This window comes from Drosophila elegans, unplaced genomic scaffold (assembly GCF_018152505.1).
Source record: "Drosophila elegans isolate 14027-0461.03 unplaced genomic scaffold, ASM1815250v1 contig_208, whole genome shotgun sequence".
Classification (NCBI taxonomy): Eukaryota; Metazoa; Arthropoda; class Insecta; order Diptera; family Drosophilidae; genus Drosophila; species Drosophila elegans.
In genome coordinates this window covers 22,642,177-22,657,073 of record NW_024545578.1, presented here as the reverse complement: position 1 = coordinate 22,657,073, position 14,897 = coordinate 22,642,177, and the positions used below count along the sequence as shown (strand labels likewise).

Genomic DNA, 14,897 nt, shown 5'->3' with positions numbered 1-14,897 from the left:
TAACCCCAACACTTACTTACAAAAGTATTCTACCGTTGTAGCCGCCCCTGTTTCATAACAATGGGTTGGCCCCCAATTTCTGTACTTTTAGCTTGGCACCCGAATTGTTCTCAGTTCACTTGTCCAGGGGTAAACATGAAGGAGGTTGGGGTATTTTAATATTAAGCTAAGCTCAGCTTGTTCCTATTCTTCTGCTGCATTAAGGGTCGTTCCCCCACACCCCTCCTAGTATCTCTGTGTGTGCAGAAAAAGTTTTTATCTACAGCCAAATAGTTCTGGACTATTTCTCCATCAATTTTATTGGTAATACTTAGACAAAACTTTCTTCAGAGGGGACGGACAGCCAGGGCTTTAAGTGAAAGGATTCAAAGCGTAAAAGTTTGTTTGGTGAGTTTCCTTTTGATTTTTTTTTTATTTTTTTGGAAATTAGAGAAGCGTTTTGTACATCAATTTTATGTCTTTGCCTTTCTTTTTAATAAATTCTTGAAAAATACTTGCAACTTTTTGAGTAGATGGCGTGGAGATAGATAAACTAATAAAATGAGTTCCCAAATGCTCGTCGGCTTAATTGTAATTACTTTTTGCCAAAAGCTGGAGCTGTCTTGTCTCCTTCAGTTTTCGTCGCTCGTTGTGTGTGAAAAGTTTTGCCAACTTGTAATTATCACTTACAACATGGAGGAGCCAGCCCCGCCCACTTTCCCACACCGCCGTTCGCCCCTCCTCATTTTCCAGGTTTAACAAAACTGCCAGCCACAAAGGCAGACCAGCGGGGTTGGAGGCGGTTCCGCCCACACACATGTAGCTTAATTAATAGACATCGCAAAGTGCTGGGGAAATGCCTCAATCCCCAGCCCCGGTTGGCATGATGTAGCACGATTCTGGCCACAATAATAATTTACATTTTAAGCCAATTTGAAAATGGCCAAAAAAATGAGAGCATTTTCATTTTCACAGTTAAATAAAAATTAATTACAACAATTTATCGTCGTCGTCGCAGCAGCCACAAAAAATGTTTGGAAATATTCAAGGGTACAGATTCGACTTGATGGTTTTCCTGGATTTTTAGGACTTACTTTGATAGTGTTTTAATAATCTTTAAACGTGGTGGTTGAGCAACGGCATACTTTCGATAAATAAAGATAAGAGATAAAGGCTTAATAAATTTAAACATAAATACTTCTTAAATACATATTTAGATGAGATCTATGAATTTGTGGCAGCTTAAAAAATAATTATCAACTAAAAAGCAAAATATTTTATTTTTTTATATAAAAAAAAACTTTTGATTTTGTAAAAGAAAACATTTATTTATTTTAAAATGTAAAATAAAAAGCCCACATTTTAGTTGGATAAAAATTTACCAAAATTGGCTTGTATTTATAAACTCTTTAATAAACCTAAAGATATTTTATAAACTTTTACTTTGATTTTTTTTTAACCTTTCCAAAAAATAGTTTATAATGCTGTGACTTATCATACCCAATTTGGTTTGTAAGCCCCTTTTATAGGGTACTTAACGCTGCGAATTACAAGGCGTACAACCCCCAGGACAACTGTCCAACTTGGACACGCCCCCTCACCGCCCTTTAGAAGTCCAAAAGCGCCATCGTAATGTGCGGCTTGTTGTTGTTAAACGTCGGCTAAAACGCAAATGTTAAACCCTTTCGTTAATGCAAAATAATTGCTACGGTTCGTGGTCCGAGTTTTCCAAGTTCCGCATAAAGAACTCTACAAAAAATAAAAGTAAAACGTCAAAACGGTATTTTATTCTTTCCCTTCCGCCCTTTTCCGGCTTTGGTTGGGTTACAAATTAGAGCGACGTCGGTAAAAAATAGCAAAAAAAAAAAACAGAAAAGGGGGCGTGTGCCGAGTTTCGTTTCATTTAGTTTTCAGTTTCCACCTAATTTACCCAATTGGGCAAAAGTGCTTTGTCATAATCAGCCCGGGAGCAAGGTTCGCATATCTAATGAATGAGTAGAATGCCGGCGAGGAGCCTGCCCCACAAAGCAAACTTTTCCCGAAAGGCTGGGTGGGATTTCGGGGCATCCTCCGCTGGGCACATATTTATCGAGTTGCTAATAGGCTGTCACATAATTAGCTCTCTAACAACCAAAATCGGACTAACCATCCCAAAAAAAAAAGGTTGCAAGGGCTGAATGACTGACATTAGCCTTGGCTTAGATGAAAGTCAAAGATGACCAGAAACGATAATGTCCAAAGATGCCCTAATGCATCTTGGCCTTGTCGGGTATTATATCCTTGTTCCGATTGGGTTAAAAATTGTGTTGTGGGTTTTTGCTCTGTGGCAACAGTCTAATCTACAGAGCTGTGGGGTCTGTTCATTTCAGATCAAGATTCAGAGTGACGGATGAGATTGAAGGTAAGATTAAGTAAAAGGATTCCAGGAAGCAAAAAGTTTATAAAAAAAGGAGTGTCAACAAAAAATAAGTAAACCGTTGATATGTTAAATTTGTCAAAGATATGACATTTGTTTCCATAACTCTCCGAATCGTAGTTGGTACACTGACAAAAAAATGGAATAGTACAAATAAATATCTGAATATCTATATTAAAATGATTAAATTAAATAAGGTAAAAGGAAAAACTTAAATAATGTAAAAAATATTAGAATATAAAAAAAAAAATTAAAATGAAATAAATAAATACAAAGAAGAAATATTCAAACAAAAAATGTTAATAGTTTCATGTTTAAAACAACTAAAAACCGAAATGTATGAAAATTAAACATTTAAATTGAATAAAACCAGTGCTTTAAAATATTATTTTATTGCTATTATTGCCAAACTCTTTAAAATATATTCAGGCTTGCAAATGGAAGTGTTCACATAAAAAATAATTTTTTATCTATTTTATATTTAAATGGAAATTAATATCAAAAGGCAAATTACCTCTGAGACTCCAACAAATCAGGGTTAACTCTATAAAAAAAAGACTTTAATATTTGAAAACATTGCATGATTTTGCCCTGGGGCTACCCAATGTATAGTAAAACCCAATCCTACCTTAGGGTCACTCTCATCAATTTCAGCTTGTTGAATGTATTCGAACCTCCTTTTTTCACCTCCCTACCGACCCTCATCATTCCTAATCAAAAAAATAGAGAGAGAGAAAAAGGCATCGAAATAAATATACGTAATGTGCCTTCCCAAAGGTCGCATTAAAAATCAACCGAAATTGACTTTGAAAAATGGTGTGAAAAACTCAGGGGAAACCCTGACCCTATTTTGAAAAAAGTTCGCATTAAACGCATTTTGCATGGCTGTGTTGCAATTAACGATGCAGAGCAGCTGCAATCAGGCAATGCTACAATTTACAGTGGAAGGTAAAATAATATATATTTTTTTGTAATTAGTAACCTCATTTAGTAAAAGTTTTAAATTCGGTATTAAAAACACTATAACCATTTCTTCAGACATACCCAATACACTTAAAGGCTTAAAAAAATACTAATAATAAATGTTAAAGAAACATCAAACGAATTTTTTCTCAGAGGAAAAAGGTATTTCCTCTGCCTTTCAGCAATTTTATTTGAGTTAAATTTCAGTAAATTCCATTGCCAATATTTATATGTTCATAAATGGAACATCGTTTTTATCAATATTGACAACAGTGTAAATTCATTGACAGAAAGATCGAATCGATAATTATTGCTGCAACGCCTCAATAGCTCTGGTAGTTTTTTTTGCTTGCCATTTTTGAAAAATGGTCACAAAAAACAACATCAGATGGAACAACCGTCAGGCAAACAGTGGTTGCCAATGGGCAAATGCAGAAATGCAAACTCTTTGCTGAATCGGAGTTCTGCTGGCCATGCTGTAAGTTGACCGTGTGAGATGATGGCCAGAGCGGCGATGATTGCCATGGCTTCGTTGGACGAATTTGTATATGGCAATGGTCAATGCTAATTGCCAATTATGGACAAATTCGCCAGAGCGCGAAATTAAATTAACCCCTTTTTTGTGCTGCCCCAATATCGGCATGGGCGGGCGAAAGTCCGCATCTGCAATCCGCGACCGCGTCATCAATCAGGAGCAGCAGGCGACAAAACACAAACTACGGGATGTGCAAATATGAAATATTTAATGCCACATATCTGCCTGAATTGTTGTCGAGGACATGGGGCATACGCGAATTGGTAACGACCCTTGGTCGGACGAACAAGTTGATGACGGGCGGGCCAATTAGTGCCGTCCAGTTGACGACTTTAAGCGTTCGAAACAAATTGCTAAGCACTTAATTTTGATATGTCTACAAAAAGCAAAATTAATAGAGAAATAATACGAAAGTCAACAGCTTAGTAATGATTCATTGGTCGATAATGAAAAAATTCAAAAGTTTACTTATAAATTCAATGGATATGGTCATCGAAAGAGATCTTAGCTTGGACTTCAATTTGTTAATTCTAGTAATTCTTAATAACATTAAGAAATCGAGAGAAAAGCACTTGCGTTATATATGGACAGCCTCTGAATTTAATTTAAACTAGCTCGTTTTAGGGGGTATTCTGGTATGGAAATTTGGAAAAATCAAATTTTTTATTTTGCATATTTTATAAGTTTAGAAAAATATGATACTTTTTTCAAAAATCGAATTATATTAGGAGATTTGGTTTTTGGTTCTCAGTGCTTGATTTCACGAAAATAAATAGCAACCGCTGTATTGCCGACATATCGATCTGCATTTATATGTTGGAAAAGAGAAAAAACAAAAGAGATCAGGAAAACATTAAACCCCGATAATGCAACAAATGAGTTAAGTGGCTTGCGGAATCGGAATTATTTCACCCTTCACTGGCACTCAATCTGAGCATTAAATATGTTATATCATAAAAAGTCGCTATAGTTTTCCCTTCTCGCGCGGTCTGCCAATGTAATTTCATTTCGTTTTTGTCACCATTTTTACAGCGCGGAAAACGCTGTCAAGTGTAAAAAATAATAACACGCATCGCGTCAGATTTTCCATGTTTGGTTATGATAATGGAACACACAATGAGAGAGAGCCAGTTGGATATCCTTTTTTTTCAGCCGCTGCTCATGTGGTTTTGCCGCTGTCAGGAAGGACTTTTCTGGCACATGACACAAGCACATGAGTATTGTGGTTCATAAATGATTCACAAAACTGTACGTATTGTCTTAACACATCAAAGGCAATCTTTGTCACAGGAAGCAATGAATTCCATTCGAACTTTCAGCGGGAGGCTTCGAAAGGGTAAACAAAAGCATGTTGGGAATGCTGAGGCTTAATATACGACTATGTGATACTTACTAGTCCTGTGTATTTGTGTCCAGTGTTTTAATATTAACGCAAATGCGGTTTAAGCAAGCGACCAAGAAACCAATTCATCTCAAAGAACTATAAAATAATTTTAGTTTGTAGATTAGTCCATTTACAATTTATCAAGTATATAATATACCTTTATTTTTTGTAAGCAAAGAGTATAAAACGAGAACAAAATGGAAACGTTTTCTGGCATATATAAAATTATCCAGAGATTACTTTTCAAAAAAATTATTTATGGATGGGGAAAACAAATACATATGGGATTTTGCTATCACCTTTTTAATCATGTCATTTAAAATCATTTTGGAAGCAATTGGAAACAAAAAGCTGGCAGTTCTGAACTTTCTTTTTTATTATATGCCATCAGACAAAAAAACAACATTAAATTCCAATTCGCTTTTCAAAAATGTACTAAAGCAATATAAATTCAAAGAAAACATAGGAATAAATTGCACAATACTTTATTTTCACAGAAGATATCCTTTGCCTTAACTGTCAATTATTTTTGTTGTGCTTGTTTTTAATCGCAATTGAAATCAGTCAATAAGAATCTTCAATCATGACTGTAACATATACCTCTCGCGTTAGCACCTCGAGTGTGGTAAGCAATTTTTTGGGCTTGCTGGTCAGGTAAGTACGTTAAATACAATTTACCCCTTTTCCCTAAATTTAACGAATTTCCCTCTATTTAAAGATGGCGCGGCAGTATTTACAAATTGATATGGTTAGACTTAATTGTGTTCTTTGGATTGTACTGCATACTGGCGATTATATATCGCCTGCTGATTAACGAAGAGGGCAAACGGTGAGGTTCGATTTAGTTATTTCTGCATTGAAATAAGCTTTCATTTTGCAGGTTTTTTGAGGCTGTTATTTATTATTGCGAAGTTAATGGTTCGCTCATTCCATTGTCCTTTGTGCTTGGATTTTTTGTAAGAATTGTGATGAAGCGCTGGTGGGAGCAATACACCACCATTCCTTGGCCAGATGGGATTGCCATTCTGATCAGCACCAGCATCCACGGCTCCGATGACAGAGCCAGGGTCATGAGGCGAACCATCCTGAGATATGTGTGCCTGTGTCAGGTGATTGTTTTCACCATGATTGCACCCCGTGTGAAGCGTCGATTTCCCACCTACAACCAACTCATAGAAGCTGGGTTCTTGCTGGAGAACGAAAAGAAGATTATTGAGGCCTTGGATCAAGCTTTTCCCTCCTATCCGAAGCACTGGATGCCCATCGTCTGGGCTGCTAGTATTGTGATGAGGGCCAGGAGGGAGAACAAAATCCGAGACGATTACGCGGTTAAGACGATCATTGACGAGTTGAACCAATTTCGTGGATATTGTGGCTTTTTGCTATACTACGACTGGGTCAGTGTTCCTCTGGTTTACACCCAAGTGGTTACCGTGGCCACCTACTCATTCTTCTTGTTCAGTCTCCTTGGACAACAGTGGAGCCCAGAAGAGGGCGCTGAGGATGGATTTAGTATTAAGAGATGGTTTCCCATCCTGACCGTTCTTCAGTTTTTCTTTTACATGGGCTGGCTCAAGGTAGCCGAAACTTTAATAAATCCTTTCGGAGAGGACGATGACGACTTTGAGGTAAGATCGATTATAATTTTCTCTTCAAATGTTTTATCAACTGTTAATAATATTAAAGTGTACACACAGTTTAAGACTGCTTGTAATTAAAAATATTGTAACTTAATAAGAATTTCCATGTGCTGCAGCTAAACTGGATAATAGATCGGAATCTCAGTGTTGCTTATTGTATTGTGGACGAAATGCACCAGGAGCATCCGGAGCTTGTTAAGGATCAGTACTGGGAAGAAGTTTTCCCCAATGAAATGCCATACGCTGTACCAAAAATGCGCCAAAATCCCCCAGAAGCTTCTACTGCCTATATGGAAACCCAATCCCAGAAGGTACAGTATTCACCAATTCAAAAAATATTACTTTGTAATTATTTAAATTACTGTTTCTATTTTATAAACTTCAGAGACAACGGAATGGATCGGGAGCATCGGAATGAAGTACCTTTTCGCGGACTAATTTTACACGGAACTTCCTGGGAAGACCATCTGCCACGGGGAGCTACTCGGACTCTTTTCAAATGGAAGAGGGCCCATCTCGAGTGACCTTCAGTGACAATCTGTTGGCATCAGAAATGGATGACCTGTTGAGTTCCCGAAAACCGTCGCAATCCACTGGTGAGTATAATATGATAAAACGTGTTCTTAAACAGCACTCGTTTGGATTTGGATATACAAAAATAGGGTTCTTTATTTTACTAATTCAAATTCCAAGTTTTTTACTTTTAAAAACAAACAAAGGAGCCCCGGTTCGCATAAAACTAAGAGTATCACGTTATAAAAATGAAAGATGTTTATAGGCAAAATAAACCAAATTAGATTGACTGATGTATTAACTTTTATTGAACACTATCAAAAGACCACTTTTTGCTTTAAATTGTTTGCTTCTCCTAATAACAACTTGCTTTTAATCTTGATCAGATTTTTGCTTAAAACTCAATACCCCAACATGAAGGGAGAACTGGAGCACGCATCATTTTGTATTTCTTTACTTAAACTAATATAACAAAGATGCAGCATCAAATAATCATTAAACAGATCGTTTACTTAGTTAATTGTGATTAATAAACAACACTCCCAAACTAAACCTATATTCCCCAGTTGATTTTAACGAGCTTATTGAGCAGCGTCGTCGTGAGCGCAGGGATCGAATGCGCCACCGATATATGGATATGCGAAGCACCCATCTCCGCCACGACCTTTCCGGTGATCCCTACACAATCACGGTCCTTCGTCCTCCGTCCGATGAAACCCTCTCGGAATATCTGGAAGCCGGTGAGGGATCCCAGCAGGATCCATCGGCCAAATCACCTCCTCCAAATAAGACAGAGAAGCACGATTAGAATGAAGATGAAAAAAGAATAATGTAATCTTTTTCAATAGATAAATGACCATTCATTAATTAATATTTTTTATTTTTATTCCCGTTACTCGTAGAGTAAAAGGGTATATTGTATTCGCTGAAAAGTATGTAACAGACCATATATATTCTCGATCAGGATCAATAGCTGTCTGTCCATCTCGGAACTATAAAAGCTAGAGATTTGGGATGGGAATATTTCCATTTTTAAAAAAAGTGAAAACCGCAATAGTTAACAATTGAAGCGAAACACTTTTAAATTGAATGGGAAAAACATTAACAGTGTTTATTTTTATAAGATTTCAGTTCATTTTTATTCGCAAAGATCTCATTGAATTTTCTGTCATACGACTTTCTCTTCTAGTTTATGGGTTTTAAATAATTAAATCAGTTTGTTTAATCATGACTGTGACTTACACCTCCAGCGTTAGCACTTCAAGTGTAATCAACAATTTTCTTGGATTGTTGGCTAGGCAAGTACACCAAATAGTGATGTTAACTGCATTAAAACCTCCCAGATTTTATTGTTTAGATGGCGTGGTAGTATTTACAAGGTGATATGGGTGCATTTATTTGTGTTCTTTGGACTGTATTGCTTACTGGCAATTATATACCGACTTCTGATGAACGAAGAGGGCAAAAAGTGAGCTCCATTTCATTTACATATTTCCACAGCGAAATCAACATAAGTGACATTGCAGGTTTTTTGAGGCTATTTCTTCCTACTGTTTAAGTCATGGCGCTCTTATTCCGCTGTCTTTCGTAATGGGATTTTACGTGACCATCGTGATGAAGCGCTGGTGGGAGCAATACACCACCATTCCTTGGCCAGATGGGATTGCCATTCTGATCAGCACCAGCATCCATGGCTCCGATGACAGAGCCCGGGTCATGAGGCGAACCATCCTGAGATATGTGTGCCTGTGTCAGGTGATTGTTTTCACCATGATTGCACCGCGTGTGAAGCGTCGATTTCCCACCTACAACCAACTCATAGAAGCTGGGTTCTTGCTCGAGAACGAAAAGAAGATTATTGAGACCTTGGATCAAGCTTTTCCCTCTTATCCGAAGCACTGGATGCCCATCGTCTGGGCTGCTAGTATTGTGATGAGGGCCAGGAGGGAGAACAAAATACGAGACGATTACGCCGTTAAGACGATCATCGATGAGTTGAACAAGTTTCGCGGTCGTTGTGGCTTTTTGCTGTACTACGATTGGGTCAGTGTTCCTCTGGTTTACACCCAAGTGGTCACTTTGGCCACCTACGCGTTCTTTTTGTTCAGCGCTCTCGGACAACAGTGGACGGAAAACGGAGTTCAAGATGGACTTAATGTTGTGAGGTACTTTCCCATCCTGACCGTTCTTCAGTTTTTCTTTTACATGGGCTGGCTCAAGGTGGGCGAAACTCTAATAAATCCCTTTGGAGAGGATGATGATGACTTTGAGGTAAGTTTGATAGCCAGAATTACTTTAATTAGGAATCAAAATATTTTCCCATTTAAAACTATAATTAAATTAAAACCAACTCCACTTTAATATATTTAATTTTCAAAGCTCAATTGGATAATCGATCGGAATATTACCGTTGCTTATTGCATCGTGGACGAAATGCACCAGGAGCATCCGGAACTAGTGAAGGACCAGTATTGGGATGAAGTCTTTCCGAATGAAATGCCATACACAAGTGCAAGCAAACGCGCAGAACCGCCGTCACCCTCAACTGCATATATGGATTTGCCACATAAGGTATCTTCTTAGAATATTTGGCAGTCACACTTATTTATTTTGACAATGACAAATAGACATATTATCAATCTAATTTTGTATAGGTTTGAAATTTTCTCACTTGACTATTTGAACAGAATAATCAATATCAGAATTTGAAAAAACAATATTTTTTTATAGCAATATTTTTACGAATATTAAAAGCAGACTATTTAAATACAATTTGAAAATAGTTTAAAAGATATATAAATTCTGGCGGCGTTCCAAGAAGTTGTCCATAAATCTATTTTAAATTACATACAAATATATATTTTGATTTTCAGGGATCGGCACATTCGACTTTAAGTACTTTCAAATTCGTGAACTCCTTTCAAATGGATGGTAGGCCTGCAGGGCTGACGTTTAGTGAGAATCTGCTTGCACCAATACAGGACGATCTGGACAGCTCCCGAGAACCGTCCCAAACCACAAGTTAGTGATTTACATTTTATTCCAGAGATCGACTAATTTTTTCACTCACTATATGTATATTTACTAAATTTCAATCAATATATTCCTCAGTTGATTTCAATGAGCTGATCGAGCAGCGTCGTCGTGAACGCCGAAGTCGCATTCGTCACCGATTTGTGGATTTGCGAAGTACCTATTTTCGTCACGATTCTTTTGGTGCTCCCTATAAGGTGACAGTTCTTCGTCCTCCGTCCGAGGAATCATTTTCAGAGAACCAGGAGGTTCTCGAGGGAACCCAGCAGGAAGCTATGTCATCATCTTCTTCAAAAGAACCAGACAAAAAGGATTAGAGGGATCCATAGGTATAGCTGATATATAACTATTAAATATAATAGGACATGCCAAATATCGGCGGAATTTATTCTACTGTCGATATGAACCGACAATTTGCAAAGGATCATTTTAATTCAATATTACCAATCAATCTATCGATAGTAGTCCCCAAAAAATAATTAAATATAGAATTCTCATTTCTTTAAAAATGAAATGATTTGGATAAATTAATAATAAATTAATCAACAATCTACAATTATAATTGCTTCATATTCATTATTTCTTCTCAGACTCTTTGTCCTTGTTCTTGTCCTTGTCCTTGTCTTCGTCCTTCTTCCTCTGACTGGTGTAGCTCCTGTCGGTCTGAGTCGCCGATTCCTTTTGCTGGAAATCAGTTTGACTCGACCCTTTTTCCGATCCGACATTAGAAGCAAGGTCTCCCTTCATCAGCTCCATGGCGAGGGCGGCCTGCTGGAGCTGCCGGTTCACACGCTCCTTTTCTCGCGTCTCCCTGAGTCGTTCGAAGTCGTCCTTGCTGTCGGAGCCCAGAGTTCTCGAACCCACCTCGCCTTCCAAATGTTCGCCGACCATGTCGTCCAAACTCAGGGTATCTTGACTATCCGATGAGTTCTTTACCGAAACGGAACTTTTGCTCAAGCCAAAAGTGCGATGGGCAAATCGGATCATTACAACAGGATTGGCTTCGTCCTCGTCGTCGAATTCGGTGTAATCGTTCTCCATACTGACTTCGCTCTTCACCGAGGGCAAGGGGTTGACCTTGGGGATGCCCAGTCGAGCGGTGGATGCCTCCGGATGTTCGGCCCTCTCAGACTCCACCAAGTAGGGCAGTTCATTGGGGAACACCTCGTCCCAGTACTGATCCCTCACCAGCTGCGGATGGTCGTTGTGCATCTCGTCCACGATCAAATAGCTGACCTGCAGGTTGCGGTCAATCAGCCAGTTCAGTTCAAAGTCATCGTCATCATCGCCGAATGGACAAATCAAGGTTTCGGCCACCTTCAGCCAGCCCATGAAGAAGAAAAACTCCAGGGTGCTGAATAGCGGAAAATAGTAACCGACCACATTGTTGTACTGTTTAGTGTCTCGATCGATCCACTGATGACCGAAAATGGAGGCCACGAAGTACGAGTAAACGGCCAGGGTTACGACCTACGATCATTTGAGTTTATGAAACACTTTTTCTGGTTCAAAAATATATATTACTTGACTAACCTGCGTGTAGACCAGTGGCACTGAGATCGTATCGTAGTGGATGAGCATATTGCATCCGGCTCGGAATTTGTTCAGTTCGTCGATCATGGACTTCAGTGAGAAGTCATCCCAGATGCGTCCCTCTTTTCTGGCCCTTGTCACGATGCTGGCAGCCCAAACGATGGGCATCCAGTACTTGGGATGCTTGGGAAACTTGGCATCCATTGCCCTAATGATGTTTGCCTCATTTGCATTAAGCAGACCCACTTCGATTAGCTGGTCGTAGGTGGGAAAACGACGCTTAATAACTGGCGATATCATCGACAGCACCATGGTCAAGGCCAAACACACATATCTCATGATAGTGCGTCGCATCAGGCGACCATGTTCATCTTGCCCACGAACCAGGGCACTTACGTAAACCGCCAATGGATCGGGCCAAGGAACCGTGATGTACTGACTCCACCAGCGCTCTATGATTATGCCCACATAAAAGCCCAAGACGAAGGAGAGCGGAATCAGGTTGCTATAGCTGTGACAGTACATCACAATGTCCTCAAAAATACTAGGACATTTTCATGGGGAAGAATAATATATTTTAAAATTTACTGTTACTAATTTATAAGATATAATACGTGAAAGATATACTGGAAGTTGTATTTAAACCAAAAGTTGAATATTTAAATATTTTGTCAAGAACCATATATATATAACAAAACAATAACAAAAAATTAAAAAAAAATAATTCTAGCATTTTAATAATTATGAGGAAACATTTTCTAATGTTTTTGTTTAACATTAAGTATTAGAAAAAAGGACAGTATATAAAAGTAGTCTTGTTACTTGTGTTAAAAAAAAACCAAGTGAGCTTACCATTTTGTATCAAAATATAGTTTATAGATCACTCGTTTTCAAGGCCATTAATATTATATTTGTTAAATTTTTTAATTATTTACTCACGGCTTATCTTTTTCCCTGAGCGCATAGCGGTATACCATGGCCATTAGGTAATAGCAGCACAGAAATGCCAGCAGATCCACCCAAATAATCTTGTAGATGCTCGCGCGCCATCTGCCGATTCGTCAGATACCTCTGTTACTATAGCAACTATATAGTCCCAATCGAAGAAGTCTCACCTCATCAAAAGCTTCCAGAAACAGCCAAAGTGACTGCAGGTTGCCACCTCAGCGGTGTATGAGACAGTCATAGCCGAAAATTGTCAATTGGAAAACTTTAATAATGCTGAACGGCTGGGAAATCGACTTGGCAATGCCAATGCCAATGTAAATGGGAACGGGAATGGGAAACACTTTGTGAGGCCATAAGCAAAGCCAACTTTGAAATTAGTTCTAGTCTTCGGTTTGGCTTGGGGGTAATTTTCCCACTCAAGCATTAAACGAAGGCAATTTGGTAGGCGCGTCACATTTTGTGGGCGTAATTATTTAAATTAGATCATTTATATTTGCCGCCAGGCCAGCAGACAACCCACAAAGGCCAATTTGCCACACGCTCTCGCCCGCACATGTGATGAAGTCTGCTCCTGCTCCTGCTCCTTTCCATATATGCACGGATATTAGTATACGAGTATATGGATGTGTTTGTATTTGTCTGGCGGTATCAAGAAGGTGCAGTAAAATTTTAATACCCCAGCAAACATTCTGTGTGGCCATAGCGGCAACGCCGTGATTTTTCCCACTCCATCGGTAAAAATGTGGAAAGCATTTCGAGTATCTTATCAGCATTTACTAGTTATTGATATTATTCCCTATAGCGAAAACGAACAGACAACAAATATCATACTTTAGTCCTTAAGTTAAGCTTAAGTTATTATAATTTGATTTAGAAAAGTGCAATTAAAATAAATTCTAGTTTGAAGGATAATTTTATAGCATATTAATATATGTGTTTTTTTTTAATTTTTAATTTTTAAAAACATTGTGTATATTTTCGAAAACCTATATAATTTTTGTGGATATAACCTCACTCAGAACTAAAATTTTGAAATGTTTACCCATCAATGTGCATGCAAATTTGTATAATGATTATATTAAATTACTTTCTTTTTAGTTGATTTGATTGATTTGTCTTTTAATCAACAATTAATGTTTGTAATATATATAAAACAAAATTGAAATAAGCTCAATTAATATCAACGTTTTATCTTGAATGTGATTCAGTTAAAAAAGAAATGTTATACATTCATGTATGTGGCATAAAACTGAGGAAAGTGAGTAATACCCTCGTGATAATACACAATAAACTTTGGGTTTGGTTTAATAATGTTCCTAATCAGTTTATAGATAATTAAACAGCTGCTAATGCTTGCGATCGTTTACAAACGAACTTAATTTGTCATTGAATTTGTCAAGAATTTGTCAGTGGAAATGTGGAATTTACAAATGAAAATGGTTGGATTGGAATGCCTCGGATAGTCGTCCCCTTTATAACGAGAATACCTACACCTGCACAATGCAATCAAAGCAGATTTGTTTAATCGGCTTATCTCGTATCAGCAAATCATATCTGCAATTATGAAATCAAGTCATTCATTCACCTTCTTATATGGCCCGAGCTTACGTAATTGTAGATTTCAGTGAGATAAGTCGTATATCGGAGTGCTAAAAATTGAATGCACTTTATTAACTTTAATGCACAAAATAACTATAAGCTATGAACCCAAAATCAAGACGTTACACAAAGCGCATTCGAGCTTATCAACCAACTTTACCACTTTATAAAATCTACAAATTGACACTCGACAGCTAACGACAATAAAAACAGCAACATCTAGACCAAAACAATGAAAACAATAACGATGGGAAGACGAGCAGAAAGCATTTATAATTGTGTTCGTCTCTGCGATATTATTATTGCATTCCACTATATAGACGGCCAGTTCTCGTAGCGCTCTCTCTATATAGC

The 14,897-nt window shown here is 37.8% G+C and overlaps 3 protein-coding genes across 5 annotated transcripts; 2 read left to right on the top strand and 1 right to left on the bottom strand.

Annotated features, from left to right (window-relative positions):
- The first annotated feature begins 5,826 nt into the window (after positions 1-5,826).
- Positions 5,827-8,238, top strand: LOC108136006 (bestrophin-2-like). 3 transcript variants are annotated; one of them, XR_005977207.1, is made up of 6 exons: positions 5,827-5,931; positions 5,996-6,106; positions 6,158-6,905; positions 7,034-7,228; positions 7,303-7,513; positions 7,997-8,238. XR_005977207.1 is itself a non-coding variant. In XM_041708156.1 (5 exons), exons 1-5 carry the CDS (start codon positions 5,861-5,863, stop codon positions 7,333-7,335), a joined length of 1,158 nt encoding a protein of 385 aa, XP_041564090.1. In that variant the 5' UTR covers positions 5,827-5,860; the 3' UTR covers positions 7,336-7,517. The 3 variants fall into 3 exon arrangements, 1 of the variants encoding a protein (XP_041564090.1); XR_005977208.1 differs by having other exon boundaries at positions 5,875-5,935; XM_041708156.1 differs by lacking the exon at positions 7,997-8,238 and having other exon boundaries at positions 7,303-7,517.
- A 387-nt stretch (positions 8,239-8,625) lies between these two features.
- LOC108136021 (bestrophin-4) lies at positions 8,626-10,933 on the top strand. Its single transcript, XM_017256948.2, has 6 exons — positions 8,626-8,728; positions 8,788-8,898; positions 8,957-9,701; positions 9,810-10,001; positions 10,304-10,451; positions 10,542-10,933. The coding sequence occupies exons 1-6, from the start codon at positions 8,658-8,660 to the stop codon at positions 10,778-10,780; spliced, it is 1,506 nt and encodes a 501-aa protein (XP_017112437.1). The 5' UTR covers positions 8,626-8,657; the 3' UTR covers positions 10,781-10,933.
- Positions 10,934-10,964: 31 nt separating this feature from the next.
- On the bottom strand, positions 10,965-13,264 carry LOC108136020 (bestrophin-4). The gene is made up of 4 exons (XM_017256947.2): positions 13,112-13,264; positions 12,936-13,046; positions 11,997-12,540; positions 10,965-11,933 (listed from the first exon to the last, which is right to left on the bottom strand). Exons 1-4 carry the CDS (start codon positions 13,180-13,182, stop codon positions 11,040-11,042), a joined length of 1,620 nt encoding a protein of 539 aa, XP_017112436.1. The 5' UTR covers positions 13,183-13,264; the 3' UTR covers positions 10,965-11,039.
- Positions 13,265-14,897: the final 1,633 nt, after the last annotated feature.